Source organism: Struthio camelus, chromosome 2 (genome assembly GCF_040807025.1).
Source record: "Struthio camelus isolate bStrCam1 chromosome 2, bStrCam1.hap1, whole genome shotgun sequence".
NCBI lineage: Eukaryota > Metazoa > Chordata > Aves > Struthioniformes > Struthionidae > Struthio > Struthio camelus.
Window position 1 is genome coordinate 126,461,386 of NC_090943.1, and position 19,951 is coordinate 126,481,336.

The 19,951-nt window shown below is 45.5% G+C and overlaps 1 protein-coding gene across 5 annotated transcripts in view; it reads left to right on the forward strand.

The window, feature by feature from the left end:
- The first annotated feature begins 11,872 nt into the window (after positions 1-11,872).
- The window catches only part of TPD52 (tumor protein D52), a 129,564-nt gene continuing 121,485 nt past the window's right edge, over positions 11,873-19,951 (forward strand). For 2 of the 5 annotated variants that reach the window (XM_068932457.1, XM_068932461.1), the window contains exon 1: positions 11,873-12,028. In XM_068932457.1, coding sequence (XP_068788558.1) covers positions 12,007-12,028 — 22 coding nt within the window. In that variant the 5' untranslated portion in view covers positions 11,873-12,006. The remainder of the gene's footprint in view (positions 12,029-19,951) is intronic. The other 3 variants (XM_068932459.1, XM_068932454.1, XM_068932456.1) reach the window with 3 other exon arrangements.

Below are 19,951 nucleotides of genomic sequence, written 5' to 3' on the forward strand. Positions count from 1 at the left end.
GTTCTGTCTCAACTCAGCTGTGATATATTATGAGGGGATTAACTGGACATCTCCTACTGCAACGGGTATCTCACAGAAAGTAAGCATATCTCTCACTCAAAGAAAACATAGGATACTGGATTCATTGCTGAAACTGTGTCTCATGCAGGCATGCTCACACTAGCCAGTTTAGGGACTGATAATGCATAGCTGTGGAAGGGTGGGACTCATGGTGGACCCATATTTATGCTGCTCCTTGAGGAGATTTTACAGCTTACATTCAAGTACTTGCTCCACAGCTATATTATGTACAGCTACTGAATATCCCTGAGCTGCATAGTTTAGGGCTAGCCTGTATGACCTGTAGTCAGAACCATGGCGCAGTACAGCAGTTCCCTTAGCCTGGCACGACAAAATGGGAGGATATCCAACAAGAACGCCAATAGAGTAACCTGACTAGGGCTACGAAATTTGTTTCCCTCTTGAAACCGATGTTGTTTTGCCAGGAGAAACAAAAGCAATAACCTTGCAGGATGAAAATGGTAACTAAAAATTTGGAAAATGACTTCGAAGTGTAGGATCAGAAGGCATAAGATCAGTTGTGAGCAGGTCTTGCAATTTTCCTGTGTGAGTCATAGTATTTGGTTTTTTTTCTCTCTAAGTCCCACTTCCTCCCAATCCTCGATTATGTATGGCATCCACCTCTTCTTTATTATGTAGAGCTAATGAAGCTGTTCTGACTCTAGTGTGCAAGCAATCTAGATCAGACAGCACAGTGTCATTAAAACCTACTAGGAGACAGAAAGATGAATCTGAGGACATGATCAGAGCGCTTCCTCAAACTTCTGGATCCGGAAAGAATGTGAAAGGAATCAAAATGACATCAAAAAACATTTTTAAGCCTTTTTCATTATTTTAGAGATTTTACCCAGTCTGCAAGAGTGGCAATAGCAGAAAGGCTATTTAGGGAGGGCACGCGAGCTTGGCTGCTTTGCACTGCTCACTCCTCCGGCAGAGGCAGTTGCATTAGGGCTATTAAAGACTATGTTCTTGCCAAATTCTTTTAGTATTTATGGACCTGTTGTACTTGAAGACAAAAAAGACAAGTGAAGAGCCATGTAAAAAGCCTTGCAAGGAAAGGAACACAGTGTCTGTTGGAGATTTCTCTCTTCTTCCATTTTCTCCCCTATCATGGCCATGTGTTATGCACCTAAGGGCGCCCTCCTTTCGCTACTGGGCTAATGATTTGTTGCTGTTCCTGGGTCTGCTGCCCTCTCCTTCGCTCCTGCTCTGCTCTGTGTGAGTGGTCCTTACGATGTGTGGGCTGGGGAGGCTGGAAGCAACGAAAAATGAGCAGCAAAAGGGGAATTCACTGTGTGCGGCTCAGGCTGGTGTACTAGACCCCTTTACAGATTCATTGTACACTGCCTCGAGGTACCTCTTGGGGGAAGACCATAAACATCACACTGAAAACACCAGCCTTTTCCTCAGCTTTGATAAATGTGCTTGTGAGCCTATAAAAAGGTCCTCAGCTACTCCAAGACAGTGTAATTGCAGTGCGATGTGGCAGTTACTAGAGAAACAGGTCGTTGGAAGAGCCAAGCAATTAGGCAAGTAAAAGCTAAAGAAGTCATCCATGTGTAAATTTACTTCTGCCATAGTGCTTCATAAACATGCTCATGTCCTCTTGTATTCACCTCGTGCGCAGAAAGATGGAGTGTGTAAACAGGTGAAGTATTTGTCATCAGCCAGTTTGTGCTGTTCTTTTTCCTTGTTTTTTTTTGGACGTGTACATCCTCTTTAAATTTGAAAGATGTGACCACTTTAAGACAGAGGAAGCTTTGCTAAAGGTCTGTCTTCCCCCACCCTTATTTATTATTTAGTTCTTCAGCTGACATATTTAATACTGCAAGGCACTTGGGGGCTCTAGTTTGAAAGAAATATGCTGCACAAAATCAAGCTTCCTCACAGGAGTAGGAAACTCATCTTCAACAGTTAATTGCTCTTTTGCAATTAAATACACCTCTTTATCACTGCTCTGCTCAATAACGAAAAAGAACATGCAGCATGTCTTTAATTTCATAAAGATGCATGTTATACCAAGAGCCTGATTCCCCTCTCATTTTCTTTTTTAATACCAATGAAAACTTCACTTCAGTGAGCTGATTCTGACTTTATTTTGGTACATACAAGATGAAAATTAGGCCCCTTATCTGTAATATTTTCTCCAAATGCTGAAATTAGCTAAAGACACTGAGACATATATTGATTTATTTCATAAACCTTCAGGATAAAGCACAGAAGAGCTGAAAAGAAACTAAGGATTTTGTCATAAGCTGTTCTAAGATGACAGCAGTAGATAATATATTATGTGGAAAACACATAAGAGACACCATCGTGTACTGCCATAACAAGAGAAATAAAAACATAGATTTCAGTGTTCAGAACGGCAATTATTAGTTCTTTGCCAAGGTAAGACGGTACCGGTTACAGGCTGAGCAGTAAAACCATTCAGACACCTCTTTCCTTCAGAGCAAAACAACACATGCTTCATACAGCTACTGTGAAGACCCTGATTAAGTAACTAATTATCATGGATGCGTTGAGAGGTGAATTGTAGGACATACCGTCTCATGCCTTTTGAACTCACACACTCTTACACTCCTGAAGGACGGCGCTTGGAGATCTGCATGTGTAGGGGGGCTGTCACACACTGGTTCCTTCTGGTCGGGTGGAAGGGAGTATGCAACAAATCCTTTAAGCGGAGGAGGGAAGAACAGGCAACTGGCTGTTCTCTGAGGCCTCCTTGCCTAGTGCTGAGGATGTTATTATTTATTTGGCTTTGCATGGTCACAAGGCTTTACAGAACGAATTAAAAGTTCGCCCTTGGTAACAGTCCCTTACTACAGTGCAAGGCAAGTGGCAGTAGGTGTAACATATCACTGCTCTGCACTAGGAGCCCAAGGTACCCTTCCGGTAGAGGTTTAAGAAGGACAAGACTGCGGCCAGAGTTATAGTTGGCATTGGTAGGTCCTGCCTGTGGAACCATGATCAAAATCACAAAGCTGCTTTGAGTATGAGAGCGAGGGAAATAGGAATAATGGTGAATTGGTGTGACCAAGCGTGCTTATGGCTGTGAGAGGGAGAGATGGAGCAGCTGGGAGCTCATGGACACGCAAAGGAGAGGGTGAAGCAGTGTGCCCATGAGGGACAGAATGAGTGCATGAATGTCTACACTACAGCAGGAAACAAGGAGGTTAAAGACATCGAGACTATAGCCCTGTCCTTTACTGTACTGAACACCAGGCATCCAGGAAAGAGCTTTGCATTATTTATCTTTCCACCACTTCCAATTAGCACTGAAAGGCAGCCACCCTGCAGTGTGGCTACATCAACATGCCTGCACTGTCTTTTCTCCGAAATTTCGTAAGAAAGCCACCCTGCTAACAGCATGCTAGGAATACTCAACAGCAACTTCAAGCATACAGGGACAGAATCTTTAGTGAAATCTAGTCTAGGTGTTAATTGGATTCATACCAAAGACTCAGATTGGTTACTCAGTGTAGCAAGGGAAACGAAAAATATGCAACGCAAAAATACACTTTCAGGAGAGTAGGGGGACTTTTCAGGCACAGAGGTTTCACAGCTCTGCACGCAGCTTGCATTTATAGATCTAGACAGCTGTCGCTGTTGTGGTGAGGACTGAGACTACGGAGTCCTCAGAGCATGAACCCTGCACATCTTGAGCTGAAAGAAACAGCAGAGATATGTAAATTTGCTTTGGAGGCGTAAACACCTACATGTGGCCCAACAAGTGCTGTAGGAGGGCAGAGTACTACCCTAAGAGGCAGAAGTCCTCCTTTAGGCTACAAGTCAGATAGCTGCATGCACGCTGCTGGTAATTGGCCAGCAATACAATGAGTCTTACTTTATCATGGTTTGCACACACCCTGCCTCAAGAATTGCATGGACCAATAGCAACACGTTCATGTTTGTATTTAGCACATGCACGGCTGCATAATTTAGCACAAAATACACAGGCTTTCGCAAGTGAAACAGCTACCAGGACATTCTCTTTGATGGGAGAAAAGAAAGAAAAGCATTCAGGCAGGGGATCCCAGGTTGTTCACTTTGCAGAACCACATGTGTGCCTCCTTGCTGTTTCTGAAGAGGGAAGTAGATGACCCATAACAGAGAGCTTCCGGGGGAAATTCAGTTTCACTGAGAAGTCAAGTAATTGCTGGGCTGATTTTAGACAAAGAGATGAATTAGAATAAATAGAAATCTAATAGAAAAGAAACGGAGGAGGTCTGGTTTATCTATTTGGTTCTTTCTGAAATGAGAAATATAGTCTGTCTACTCGGGGAAATTTCAAGAAAGGCTTTTGCGAGGAGTTTCCAAATGAGCTTTATAAGATCAGGTAGGAACTAAAGGGTATTGTTAATAGATGTGGTATAATTGTCTTCACCACAGTCTGAAGGAGAAACTAACTCATACAGATTATGTGTCTTGTAAATCTTATACAAATGTGTTGGAAACACTTCTAATTGAGATATGATGGAACTGCCTACTGGTAGCAGGAAGTAGCCAGTGTCACTAGTTAAAGATTAATGAGATGAATGAATCTTTAATCTCAACATTTAACAGGTCTGAACTGTTCTGGTTTTTCACTTCACATTGATCAGCTCAGTGGAATGTCTTAGCAATGAAAATAGTGATTTGCTTAGAAACTGGAAACAGATTGCCTCTCTTAAAAAGATGCGATATTATCAGGGAACTGTTAGGCTTGATTATTTTTATTTGCAAAGCAGGGAAGCAGAATGTCTACAGGAAGAATTTACAGGCTGGAGTTCGGTGGCTCACGCTATGCAGGGGGTTGGGACTTTGTAGTGTTTTTTTTCTGCTTGTAAAATCCTCAAACAATTCAGAACAGTTTTAGGGAAGTGCTCTTCTCTTCCTCGTATCCTTTTAACAGGATTACTGTGTTTTAATTCCGGATCTGGTACTGCTTTTTGTCTATTTTTTAGCAAATTATTTATACCTTGCGTTTTGGTTTACCTACTAATGAAGTGGAACAGGTAGTACCTAGTAAACTCACGAGAGTATACTGAAAGTTAACTACAATATGAAAGCAACCCTAGATCCTCTGGTTATTAATTACCATGCAGTAAGTGTACAGCACCATAGCCTTAAAAATAGTGACTTTAATAATGAGTTACTGAAGGCATGACCTCATTTTGTTCCTAGTATCAATTTCTAGAATGGGAAAATGCTTCATTTAGTCCATTTTCTGGGATGGTGTATTTATGGCTGACTCATTAGCAGCGGTTAGTTGACACGGACATACAGTGTATTTACTGAAACAATAAAGGTGCTCATAGCAGATGGCAATGCATGTGACAAGGAAAGTGCTGTGCTCCTCAATTAATATATTTATGACATAACTGGAAATATCTCACAGGCTTGAGAACATTTTATCACATTGGTCCTCGAGCTATAATTGAACACAAACGTTATCAAAGGAAACTGTGGCACAAGAGTAAGTAATTAGTGAGAAGTTAGAAACATTTTCTTCTGTTCACAAGAGGAAGCAAAGGGGAGGACTGGTAAAAGGGATAAAAGGGAGAAATGCAAAGTATTTGTAGATGAGTTTTTAGTAACTTTTGCAAAGGGAGAAAAAAGGTCAACTGAGATAAAAGTAATAGCTGCACTATAGCTTTCACGTGGTAAAGCTTACAGCATTTGTACTTCTGTGCTGAATTTCTTATATCTCATGCAAAATAAACTTTTTAGGGGGGTCCTAATTAAAATAAACACAGAGGTACTTTTCCTTCACTGGAAAATGGGGAAATAACCAGCAAGCAGCAAAGATCCTAAACGACTGGGGTGCTCTACCACTGCCTCTAGTGCCTTTGCAGCAGGCTTAGGTGTTTTTTGTTTTGTTTTGTGGCGTTTTTCCCCCCCTCCCCTTCCCCAATGTCTGTTTATCCCTCACTCACTGACAGCTGTACAGAGTGGGTGTCAAGTGCCATTGCAGATGGGAGGCATGAATTTGGAGCTAGCAGCCTTTTACATGCACAAAGTTGGGTTGTTTACCAGAAACGAGTTTCATGCAGGTGGGTGTCACGAAACCCGGAGCTCTGACAGAAGGTTTAGTTCCTGTAGGGACTGCGGGATTTGTCCGTTGCAAGGAACTGTTTTACAGCTAAATGACCACTGTGTAACGCCAAGGGAAGCTTCACAATGTTGGGCTTTGAAACCTACTCAGAGATGTCTCCAAAATAACCTTGAGGTTTTCAGCTGGCAACCCTGCTCTAAATTTGTTAACATCCAACTGATAAGAACTGCAGTGTAACTTTCTTCTAAAGCATTTAAGTAATTCAGGCATTTAACTCCCATTTGCAAAAGTGAGCTTGAACTTGGAGACGTTCAGGCATTTAAAGAGGTAGAAAGGCATCCACAGAGATTTGCAACAGTGTACAGAGCTTCCCTTTTAGGGAGACAGGGGCTGATGGAATTTTAAAATCCCACTAGGCATCTGCTTATCTACCCCAGTACATACCCTACATACATATAATCTTTAAGTTGACCTGTAGACCCTAACGCATGTGGAGGATGTATTTTCCATAAAAGGCTAATTAGCAGGCTATATGTACCAAAGTCCAGACTATGGATTCTTTGACCTGCTGGTCAGCCGTTACCCAAGGTTAAAGAAGCACTTGCATGCCGAGTGTCTCTCTCCGACCGTAAAGCTAATTGGGCATGTGGACTTCTGCTTTTGGGAATTTCCAGCCATGCCTCGGGCAGGACAGGCTGCGCAGGATTGCTGACCCAGTGTACACCCCTCTTTAGCTGCCAGGACTTGATCTTGTAAGCGCTTTGGGGGCATGGCTGGTGAGCCAGGCGAAATGTAATGGGGGTGGATGGAAGAGCGAAGGCAAGTGCTCTTTTTCTGATAACCCGGTGATACTTGCCTAGGATATAAGAAGTACAGGCTCATTGAGTATCTACATATTTCTTCTTTACCCACGTCAGTGATGGCTCAGTATTCGCCTCTCTCCTGCCGAAGGTGTTTTGAACTTGTGTTTTGCAGTAGAGTGTCCAGCCCAGCAGGTTATGAGGAAGGGGCTATGAGGTGAGCCTGAGAGTAGTGAGAACACTGCCGTGTTCAGGACTGTTGTGCAGGAAGGAGAAACCCCTGTGCTTGGCTGTATCACACTGAGTATATAATAATGTGCTCGACAGAATGCAGCCGACCAGGCTTTTTCCTATAAAAATTTAGTGTCAGACTCTTCTGACCCCCTGAGTATTTTTTATATGTGCCATGGAATAGTTTCAGCTGGAGGGGCTCAAGGCCATCCTACTGCAATGCAGGGTGCTTCTCCACAAGCATGCGACAAGTTTATGGGAGGTAAGAGCTTAATTCCCCAGGAAGAGGGAGTTGAGCTCAGGTTTGAGTTAGCAAAGTCTTGCTAGCCATTGAATTACAAAGGAGCCAAGTAAACTGCGCACTTTTGCTGCATTTTGGAATAAAACATTGGACATGTTCCTTAACACAGTCTTCTCCCAGGAGATGATTCAAGGTTGTGAATGAACAGAGGATTTTTTGTGTGTGTGCTAAGTAAGGTACTGCAGCCTTGGAAAGAGGAAGCATTCAGGATAAATTTCTTTAGTACTTTCTATTGGTTAGATTTTGTGACCTCTGTGATTCAGAGAGCCTTTGGGGGTCCCATTTGGAGGTACCTAACTCTCCTCTGCTGCAGTGTGGGGAACCCACGTAACTGAGTGGACAGCGTGAACTCTACAAGCAGCAGCGCAATACAAAACCTATCTCAAACTTAGTGTTGCGTGGCCTAAGTACTTCCATGGAAGTGGGCCTAAAATGCTTTGGGGCTTAGCCCTCTTGGTACTCACGGCCCACTCAGCACACTTACATTTGCACAAGCATGTCTGTATATGCCATTGTATCAGTACAACAGCTACCCTAAACCAATACTCCTTAGCATCATCAGATTCATCGCTGTACATGTAAGATATCTGTTTGGACGTAACTGCATTTGTTAACTACAGCAGAAAAGCTGGAGCGCTGCAAGGTTTTTTGAAAAACAATTCATTGTCCTAAATCTGGATGTCTGGATTCTTAGATGAACTTGTAAGTACAAATTCTTTGAAACCTTGGCCTTTAGGTGCTTCTGACTGCTTTGCCTGTTATCTGCAATAAGCATCTGATTTAGGGGGAATACCATTTTAAAACTGGGATCTGATTCCAAAGCAGGAGATCGAGCCTGTCTGTAAGGGAGAGCACTGGGAAGGCTCAAGTGTTGTGAACGTGAAATGAAACCTTACATACGGTTACTCTGTTACTACACAACCTGCTTCTGGGTTTATCACTCTGCTCCTATTCCCACACAACACATGACAGTTGCATGAGACAGACACAATCCTACCCAGGACAAAATATTTTGAAGTCCTATATTTAGGTAGGTAGTTCCAAGTTTGAGGAGGCTTGCTATCTGTTAACTTACACGTTTGTTAATAATGTTATAACTGACCGGAGGAAATGAGAAGTCACAGGCACAAAGCTTTGTAGCTCAGCACGCTGCTAGTCCCATTGTCTTTGTTCACTTCTGTCCTTTTTCAAAAAGACAATAAGGCTTTCAGGACAGATACAGTTTTTTTGGGGGGGGGGTTATGCGTTTATATTCTGTGACCGCAGTTGGAGCCTTTAGGCAATATTCATACTACTTTTAATAGACGTTAGTTTGAGTTGTAGGCACCCATTACAACGATTCCACCTCCTCACTAGCCTGGACTCCTATGTGAAAAGGGAATATCATCATATCTGGAGACCAAGCAGAGGGTTTTCTGCATCTGTTTCATTCCTAAAATCTTTCTGGAGAAGACAGCTGGGAATCTGATTTGGTTGAAATCCTACAGGTAACCCATATGAAGTTGGGCTAAGAGACTGTGCAGACATTGGCTACGGTTATTGTGAATATGCTGTCAGTGATTAAGAAAAAATCAAAGCCGAAAGCGAAACGCAAGAAAATTACTTTGTTAACCAAAGAATTCAGATTCAATCAGAAGTCAGCAAAAGGGAAGAGAAATTTACACAGACCAAAAAGGTCACGGCTATTTCATACATGATTTAAAAAAGAAAGCTGGTAGCAATAGCTGTACAGCTAGGCTGCGAATAGGCCACAGCTACTAAAGAAAGCAAACTGCACAGTGCCTGGGTGACCTGGGAAGGGGAAGTTTTCTAAGCTTAAAGAGGGAGATTCAAAAAAACTGGTGCAAGACTGTACAGACTACGGTTACGTCCACATGGAAAGGGCGTTCCTCAGCGGAGAGGGCCATAAATGAGTCACTCACACTCTACTGAGAGCAGCTGCTTTCCTCACACCCATGGGAGCTGGCAGAGGGCTACTAAATCAAGTGTCTAGGTCACAGTCCTGTCTTGACCACCAGCTCTTGTTTCTTTGGGATGTGCTAGCGAAGTACTCCTGAATCCTAAAGAAGCAGGGAGGTGCTGGTTGCTTCACTTCTCTGCAGGTTGATGCCTGAGAGACACTTCAGGGCTGCTGCTAGCATAAAGCAGCTGCAAAGCTGCAAATTTCAGTGCTGTTGATATTCCTCTGCTGTGACTACAGATTACTTATAAAATATCAGCTGCTCAGTGGGAAAGCTTGGGACTTCAAGCGGAGTGCTGGGGATTTTTTTTTTTTTCCTTATATATAAAAACCAGATTGCACCTTCTGAAATATGTGTTCGAATTTATTTACCGAAATAGTTATAAAACTGTGAGATACGCAGGATGAGCTTTCTGGGCTAAGAATCACACGCTTAACTAAATTCCTGTGCTAGGAGATAAGAATACATCCCTGCATGTTTATACCATGCTTTATCTACTTGCTATTTTTACGACATCACTGTAATCGCCTCTTGCCGCAAGTATGTGTATTCGGGAGTACGAGCAAGTGTGCCTTTAGCCTAGCAGAAGCTCATGTTCCTCAGCTGCCTCATACTTTGAGAAATACCTGGATGTGATGCTGTTATTATCCAGAGCAAGGACGTCCTGAATTGGCACCTCCTGACTCTCTATTGTGCTCCTCCACCATGTGACTGCGCAGGCTGAACGTTAGGGACAATTTGCCTATTCACAAACGCCACGCCACGTATGCCTTGCCACTCATTCTGTGCAAACATTGATCTTTTCGAGCAAACAAATGCACAGATGTCAGCACCAGGGATTAGAAAAGGGTAGGGTAAGAGATACACAATAGCTTAATATTTTTGATAGTCTCGTAAAGCAGCTTGCTTGTCAGGCTGCATAATGAAAACTACTCAGCACTTAGTGTTATTTTAATAGAAAAAGCTCAGGTTGTATCTAGGGTAGCTGGTGATCTATTTTATTTTCAACTGTTAGTGCTATTTAATGCAAACACAGTGCACCAGTTTGCCTGTTGTAAGTGCTAGCAAGTCTCACAGGGGAATCTCTGAGGCTAAAATAAAATCACAGTTTAATTTCAGTAACGCTGTGCAATTTGTGACTATGCCTATGTTTTACTACCAAATGCCTAAAAAATAGAAGAAGGGAGAACCACTGACAAAGGCAGCTTTTACAACAGCACAAATGGATAGGTTTAGGTTTCACAGTTATGCAGTCCGTTACTGTTAACAGTACGGTAATAGAGGTGGCAACAGTTTTTTCCTTATCCAACCTGTGTAAAGTTATGTGAATGAACAAAATGTACAATATCCCATTACCGCTGTATACCACCCAAGGTGCAGAAGTGCTTTACAGATGGTGAGATGCTACACTGGAGTGAAAAATACCATATAAGGACTTGGGTAAAGAGAAAGAATTATGGCTGGGAGAAACCTGGGCCATGGTTTGACAAGCCAATAAATCCAGCTTTAGGACTCCTAATACTGGATTAAAAATGCTGCGGTCACATGATGCAAAGAACTGATCCACTACAAATTCACTCTGCCAGTTCCAATGTCTTCACAATTTTAGCACATAAAGCTTGCCGGAACATAGTTAATGCTGGATTGCGGACTGTTTTTCTGAACTAACTTTGTGCTGGATCAGCTGTCCTTACGGCAGCTGCTGGAGGCCACAAGCCGCAGGGTGCGGGGAAGATCCAAAACCTGGTATAAACTCCACGTGGTGTTCCAGCTGGCGCAGTAGAAACGTGCTTAAAAACCATGCCTCATCTAAACTGGAAACGTACTTCTAGCGGCATGACACGTTACTACCAGCTGACACCGCAAACTGAGGAATAATCTCAAGCACAAACGCTCTTGGGGAATCAGGCTCAGAAGTCCCCAGTAGTAGAGCATACATAGCGTAGTGGAGTATGTAAGCCTACAGCCTGATCCTCTTGCTGGGGGCAGGCTGAAAGTCACTTCTATGTGCAAGTCTTCCTTTTAAATTAAGCTCGACGGCGTGAGCAGCGCCTGGGGGGGTGCTGGCAGCTTTGGAGGTCTCCCGCTTCCCGGGGCCCCTCACCTTTCTCTCCTGGCAGAGGTGGGCGTCCTGCAAGGCACACTCAAGCTCAAGCTTTCCCTGCCTTTATTTTATCTTTATTTTATTTTATTTTATATTTTATTTTACATTTTACTTTATTTTACATTTCACTCCATTTTACTTTTTATTCATTTTATTTTATTTTTTTCTTTTTACGTTTTTCCTTTTTACGCTGATTCTCCGACTCGGAAGCACCTGCTGGGGCCCCCACCTGCCCCGGCTCTCTGCCTGTCGGTATATCGAAGCCCACCCCGCGCCGCCGGCTCCGCCCGCGGGTCCCCGGCCCGGCCCGTCCGCTCACCTGCGGGCGCGGGGCGGCGCCGCTGTCTGACGCGCGGCGAGTCCGCCCCCTGCGGGGCGCGGGCGGCGCCAGCGCTGCCAACCAGCCGCCGGCGGGGCGGGGGCGGCGGCTGCTGCCGCCGCCGAGCCGGGACCGTGTCGGGTGCCCCGCAGCAGGCAAGGCAGGCGGCGGAGCTGAGGCGCTCGCGGCCGCCATGGAGCCCGGTAGGGAGCAAGGTAGGGGCGGCGGCGGGGCCGGCCGGGGGCTGCGGGCGGCACCTCGGCGCCGCGCCGGGGGAGGGAAGGAGGGGGGGGCGGGTGGCGGTGCCGCGCAGTCCTGCCCTGCCGCCGCCGCGCAGCCGGCGCTGCCCCGCCCCGCGGAGCGGCACATGGCCCGCGGCCCCCCGCGCCGCCGCGGCCCGGCCCCCGGGCAGCCCTGCGCGGCGGCGCCGCTCGCCCGGGCGGGCGGGAGGTCGGCGCCCGCGGGGGCTTGCGCGGCCGCCGCGCTGGTTGGAAGCGGAAGGCTGAAAGCGCAGGCGAGGCGAGGCGGCTGTTGGCGTGCGTTTCCTCGCTGGCTGGCAGCGGAGTGTGTCAGCACTCCGGTCGCCTCGTGAAAATAACTTGTGAAAAGCCAGGAAACAACAAAAAAAAACCCAACACTCCCCCCCCCCCCAACTCCAAAAAAAACAAACAAAAAAAGCGCCGTCGTTCAGCGGTGGGGAGCTCTAGTGGTGGCATCTTAGAGGGTCTAATTACTGCAGCGGGTTGAGTTGGCCGTGCTCAGCTGCGCTCAGCCTTGCCCCTGCTGACGGAGCCCTTCACCTCCTTAGGAGCAGGGGTCTGTCTCTGTGGCACGTCACAAGACCTCGTCTCCTCTTGCATCGTTTGCACCAAAAATGCGGAACTGGTGCGGAGGAGGGTGCTGACATAACACGGGGAGACGCCGGGAGGCTGGCGAGCGGCGCCGACTTAACCTTGCTGCGCGGCTCTCCCCAGGCCTTGGGCGCGGGCAGTAAATATTGAACTTCCCACAGCAGCTGGAGGGAAAGAAAAACCTTTCTGTTCTCACCCTGAATTAAAAGTGCAGAGCTGCCATTTTATGAGTGTGTAACTTTTGTTCCCCCAACACTATAAATAGCAGGGTTGCTCAGAGCAGCAAGCAGCTTCGTTTTGGTGGGGAGCGGTATCTCTGGAGGGTTACCGGCAGGTCTCTGTAGGCTGTGAAAGGTGACGGTGCTTCAGGGGTTTGCGACGGGGGAAGATTGTCCTTCTAGCTGTCATGGTGGCAATGCTCTCCTTAAAACTTTATAGCTTAAAAAATAAAAATAAAAAACAATCAATCTTGGGACTGTTGCCCAGAAGAATAATTGGCATCTGATGGGGGCCACCCCCAACGCGTGTTAAGGAGGACCTCTTACTTTCAGAGAGCTTTTCTCACAAAGGTATGCTGCACCAGTAGGGATCTTCTGTATAGTGTTGTAGCACACACCAGCTGTTTTCCACTGGGTGAAATAAATTAGACTTGGGTTAATAGGCTATTTTGAGTAAGTTGCTAGGGCTGCTTGGCCAAGCTCAGTATTTGTGCTGTTGGGATGACGTCTTTTGGAGGTTTCAGCCCGAGAATGCTCGAAAGGGTAGGAAGTGTCTGGTTGCGGTATAAGTGGCCATAGCGGTGTTGGAGGTGTGCAAGGCTCCGAGGCTGTAACCCCCAGGCTTCACTCAGTCACGTGCCCTGTACTGCCTGGTGCGCTGATTCAGGTAGCAACCTAGATCCATCCGCCCACTGGTTTAAGTGTTTCGAGGCTGCTGCAGTGCACTTGTACAATTGGAAATGACTTCTAAATTTCTCCATGTATGGAGAAAATGGGCAAGTTATTTTTCTTGGAGTAGAAGATAATGTGGTTGAGAGGGTGAAGCTTTCCTCGGGGAGGTGCTTTCAACCATTCTGCAGTGCTGAAAATTGTTTAAATGAGAGATAAACTGATGAATTTTAATCCAAGCTGTTCTTAAGTGTGGGAAGTCTTTGTTTTGTGTTTATCTTAAATATGAAAAAGTACTGTTCCTGGAGAGTGGCAAACAGAACTATTTAGCCAGAAAACAGCACAGCTGTCAATTCGACTTGAATTTTAATTCCAATAGGAGGAATGTTAACAAGGATAAAACTTACTTTGTCAGGGCAAGTTGTCCCCAGCTCTAGCAAGAGAAACATTGCGTTTTTTTTGCTGACTAATAGATCGGAAAAAGCCAGTGTTGTATGCTGGGCATCAGAAACCTATCATGGTTTCAGTATTTGTCTTAAAATTCTCTCAAGAATAGTTTATTTGGATTTAAGCCTATTATAAAGGGTAATACCTTTGTTGCAGTCATAGGATCTTGGGCAACCCCTAATGGAAAGGGAGAGTGAGATGTTGGGGTCTCCTCAAAAGCTTCATTGACAGTACTGACTCTTTCTAGAAGCTATTCTTGCTGGTGAACTCATTTTTGCATAAATACAACTTCAGATAAAGAGTGTAGTGCAACCTAAGTAGTATATCCGAACAGCGTATCTGGAGGGACATAACAGGATTGTTATGGAGCAAGCATAGTGCGATGCCTCCCCCCATCTTCTTCTTTTTGGAGGTGGTTATAGTGTTTTCTCTTTCAGGCAAGGTGAAGGCCCACAGTTACAGGGAGAAGACTCTAGAATAGCCGGCACACTTGTGCTTATTCAGTTAATGGCTTGTAGTGCTCTTGTAGTTAGCCCTCAAAACCGTATCTGATGGGCAAACTGGAGTGCTTGAATTGTAAATTCTGCCTGACACTGTGGTATTACTCACTAAAGCCCCATGCTTTGCTAAAATTCATCCTGGCAGTAGGACAGTCCAGTCTCTGGGGATGGCTTGAACATCGCAGATTGTTTCCTCTAACCAGAAACTAGTTTCTTTAAAAGTTTGAGTCAGAAGTTGCACTTGATTTTTAATGGTTATGACAGCAGCTTCCTCGGCTAGCAAAAGTTAAGTTTACGACGGAGGAGGGAAGAAAATCTAGAGTAGAGTTAAGACCGGGGCCAAACTACCGAAGGCTAACCTTCCAGGTGGATAACGTCATCATACAGTCTTCCCTTTCTCTTGAGAGGTCAGTAATGGCTCTGCGTGGCTCCGTGGCTTTTTTTCTTGCACGTGAGTGCAGAACCGGTCTCTGGCTGGCTTACGCACTGGCTGAGACCTTCTTGGGAAAAATGGTGGGGAAATCGCTAGCCGACGGTCAGTAGCATCGGAATCACGGAACAATTTTTCATTTGAAGGGCTTTCATTTTCGGTTAGGGGATGTTTGATCTGGCTGTTTTCCTCCACATGGTGTTTGGTGCACGCTTTTTTGCCAGCCACCGTGGAAGGCTTGGAGTCTCTTGCTCTGTGATTACAGCAACTGAAGCAATAGTGTCAATTCACGCCAAACGGACATAGTATTTTCCTGAAATGAGGGGTCCCTTGTTCTATTGCTTCATGTCAGGTTGCTGTGAACAAAAATCTGGTCTTTTACCACGTAGACTTAGCTGCTGCATGAACTAAATCTGAAGTTGCGTGACTGTCTTATGGCGTTTTCCCAGAAGTACTGTACCTGTTTTTGCTTGCAAAAGAGGCCCTCTGTGGCTTGCCACTGTGAGTGTTATCAGTGCTGATACAACTTGCCACTGCAGCGCAAGTATGGAGCGGCTCCAGCGGTGTAGAAGCGACCTGTTGGTGTGCTCTGAATGAAGGGGAGGTAGCACCGAGCGGCCTAATGAACCCGGGCAGGACTGTGGAAGTGAGTGGACTTTCGTGTTGCTTTTATGCAGAAGGAACTGCTGCTGGCAGCAGGACAAGAATTCCCCCATTGTCCTACTGGACTGTTTACTGCTATGTTTGTTTTCTTTATCTACTGTTACTTATGGTACTGTAGGTAAGAATTTTTGTTATTGTGTAATTGTAAAGCCAAACCCTTGGTAAGTAAATAAGAGTGGAACTGAGACAGCTATTGTTGAAACTATAAGGGAAGAGTTAGCTCACTGAACTGAGTGTCCATAGCAGTGACCTGAGTGACAGGTAGCCCGTCCCTGCTCCATATAACCAGTGCTGCGGCCTGCATGCTCGCGACCAAGGAAAGTCTTCATCCAGCTAGGGTAAGTAAAGTCTGCTTTCAGACCGTTCAGGGTAGAGAAAGCTTAGCTACGAATCTGATTCCTTTGATCCTCCGACAAGGCCGGGCTGCAGTTTTAAAATCCCAATGACATCGAGTTGATGCAAATCTTGTCTGTTCTGCGCTGGGTTTCCCGCGCTATGAAACCCTGTGAAATAGTTCGTGGATTCCACTTTCTTCCTCTGCAAATGCCTATCTAAGCAACAGGAGACCTGTCTGGATTTGAAGGGGGCGATATTTTGTTGTTATACCCTTGCTCTCAAAGGGACTGAGATGCTGGTGAAGGAGGGATTAAATTCTGGGGGAAACAATGTTGTGGGTGTGCAGGACATTGTGCTGCAAGTTGTAATTCCAGTAATGCTGCTGTTAGTTTTTTGTTTTTTTTTTTTTAAACTAGCAAGGTCAAACAAAGCCTATCTTGGCACTGGTTTCAGAACAGTACTGGCATAAATTGGACAAGTGTCTTTCTCTGCTTGATCCGAATGCTCTGTGGATAAAGTGAGAACAGTTGATCTTATGCTGTCAGATGAAGCTGTGTTCCTTCCTGGCCTGTGGGGGAAAAAAGCCGTGGTGGTGGCTGTGTGTCCTTTCTTCCCCCCTCCTCCTCGCCCTCCCCCTGCTGTGCCTGCAATCAGCTGACCTCGCTTTAAGCCTTCATCAAGTGCCTCTTGGGCAAGAAGAGTATGCTGGGTTAAACTGGACTTCCTTACTCTTTTCCTGGGACACTGACTCTTTAGCTGTGGTTTTTTTTTTTTTTTGAGGTTTCATGCCTGCTTTCTCCTTCTTGTCTGAGGATGGCTGGAAGCGGGCTCTAGGCTCAGCTTTCTGTGCTGTGAACGGTGCTGGCGATATCCATGCGCTGCACTAGTTTGCCTTTGGAATTTTATTTCCGCTCACTTTCTTGTCCCTCTCTAGCTTGTACACGCTTCCCGCCCCCCCCCCCCTTGTCATCTGCAGCTGCCAAGTACAGTAGCCCTTGACTGACGACCTCTATTGCGTGAGTCCGATCTGCGCATACTTCCAGGAGCGACTGGGTTTGTGAGTGGTGAGAGAAACGGGCGTTGGGGCTCCTGCTGCTCTCTGCCTCGCGCCAGTCCTGCTGCCTGGGAACAGCCAAAGAGCTGCTGGTATAAAGGCTGAGGAGTCAGGGAAGCTCTGTCTTGTTCCTTTATAGCCATTTGCTTCTTTAACTGGTGCAGCGATCCAGGCAATTTCCATGCGAGGGAGCCCCTCAGCCAAAGCAGAGGAGTCTTGTACGAAGTCAAGGGACTAGATTTGCCAGTGGTCCAAGTAAAGTCAGTGAGTTAAATCGTTTATAGGATCCCTAATTCCTTAGAGGGCTGGACATTACTGCTGATAAGGGAGGTTATCCACTGTATCACTTCAGGGTGATGTTTCCACAGCAGCAGGGACTCTTCTCGAAAGCCAATGTTTCATTGACCAGCTTTTTTTTTTTTTTTTTTGAATGCTCTAATCTTAGTTTAATAGGAGAGAACAATAGTTTAGGTTGCTGAACCCTCTGCAGTGAACATGTGACAGGTGTGGGATATTTTGTGTTTTTAAGAGAAGGCTGCTTTGATTTGCTTCATCCGATTCCGCTGCTGCTTCTGCTGGAGTTTTTATAATGCGGGCACTTCTAGTTTGAGATTTGCTCTACAGAGCAGCGGAGGTGTGTTCCATTGTCCTTTTAATATCCTGCAGTGAGTAAGCAGAAAAATGTCAAACAAAGGGTGACTGAAAGGGAAAGCAAGCATTAAGTGAGATTAAGCACTAAACTGAAATGCTGCTGTTCAGCCAGAATTGTCACTGTGTCAGCTTCAATTTAAGGGACAGCTTTCTCTCCTGTTAAAGGTAGTGAGCATCTTTAAAGCCCCTTGATTTGGTGTGTGTATCACGCAGAGAGATTAGGATGCTTTATCTAAATACCTCAGGTTAGAGGCCGGACTTTCAATACCAGCCTTCTATTCTTCAAGGGTCTGCAGCAGCAGACAGGCTACCCATAACTTTCTCCTCTGGTTCTCCCCTAAAGGTGAAATATCATTCTTACCCTTTCCTCCTCCTCTTCCTTGCCCTCTCCCCCTAGTTAAGGGAGCTCAATGAACATGTAGCTGCATGTCAGCTTTAGCAGTGCAGCAGAGTCATATCTTGAGCTAGGGTGACTGCTGTTGCTCTCCTGCGAAAACGCTTAACCTCTGGCAGAGGTGTAGCCAACTGCTAGGATCTGCAGCCTCCCTTTGGAGAGAGGGTAAGTGCAGCAAGGAGCAAGCTGGCTACCGGTAAACACTTGTGCTTGGAAATACTACAAAAATGCTCTTTGTGCTATCACTTGCTTCCTAACAAAAAAGGTGGGCAGTGCGTATACATATAAAATATAGCCAAGAATGTGTGGTTAGTGTAATTGAAACCTTAACTGTCTGATTCAAGGATCATTATTAATCTAGATGTAATTATTACAGAAAAAGAATGAATACTTCTATGCAGGAAAAGTCTTATTAATGATAATACTATAGCTAGAATTGTTATATGCAGACTCAGTTTCTACCCCTTTTCCTGGGCTTATGCTCATCCTTCCCCCCGCTCCTCTGGGTCGTAAGGCCGATAGTGTCATTCTGGTGGCGGTAGCGGGGGTATTGGGAGGTCTTTTGCTGGGAGGAATACAGTGTTGACGGTGGCTTCTTCCTCACTCCAGGATCCACTAGGGGTCCTTTTTGTATGTTTGCTAACATGCTTTTTTACCTGTTGGCTCTTTCTTCATTGGTCTGCATGTTACATCCAAAATTACTATATATGGTGCCTTTTGTGTATGTTAGATGCTATTTCTTTGTTCTCTTTGTTACCTCTAACACCAGTCGTGTCCTGCTGCAGATCAGCGTTTCTCTAACTGACCACGGACGAGTTGCCTACAGCTGTGGGATGCTGTAGCTTGATGCTACAGCGTCAAGCCTGTACCACCTCCCTTATCATCTCATGCCTGTACTCCTCAACCATTGCCTCCTGTGTCTGTGCTTCTTGAGGCCTCTGTTATCATAACAGGCCTGTATTTCTTTAGACTACATCGTTATGTGAGAGTCATAAAACCGTGTTGGTTCCATACAAGAGGATAAACAGAAGTAAAACAGATTAGGCACAGCCCACTGTTCAGTTAGAAGCATTGCTGTTACAGTTAAACCACGTAAAACAACGCTGCGGCGGATTGAGAAGAGTTCAGACAGAGCAAGCCTTACAGGCTGTAGTGCTGAGGCCCTGCAAACTCAGTACAAAGCTTATGACCTGTTACTAGCAAAGGCACTGCCTAGTTGCAGGGCTGCGGGGAGGCTGGGGAGCAGCTGCAGCTTGCTGTGGGTGGTGGGAGAGGCAGAATGGCCGATTTCTGCCTGTTATGCTTTCCCTTCTCTAGCAGCTAGAGGGGAGTGAAGTTTCATCGGAGCCCTCTAAGCCCGGAATAGAGGGAAAAGATGTGCCAAGGGACACCACCTGGGCTGGAGTTGGTATTTTCAGGCAGATGCTTGCCTTGTGCTTCGCTAGGATCAGAGCCCACACTTGGCGGTGATCTCAGTTCATGATGAAAACCTTGAAAATGTTGAAAGAGAAGCATTTTAAGTAGTGCTGCTTAGATCTTTAGTATGGCAAAGCTGCACATTTCAGCTGTGTGCATCAGGGATTTTGCTCTAGTCTGCTTTGCTGTGTTTATTCCTTCTCTGAAGTACCTTAATTAAGCTAATAGCAGGAGCGCTAAATTGAGCAAAAAACAATCCTACTCATCCCTCTCTTCATCTACTCTCTGTCCAAATGTGTATCATGTCACGGTAGCAAAAAGTTTTGATTAACTTGATATGATTAGCAGAATTTAAAAGAAAAACACAAAATCCTTCCAGTAGAGTCACATTCACTGATATTCATTGCTGTGCTCTACAGGAGCCTAGTCTGCAGAATCACCTGCGTAAGTCTACGTTCCTGCAGCTGTTAGCAGGCAAGGCTACCTTTGAAGAAGGCCCTTACCCTAAA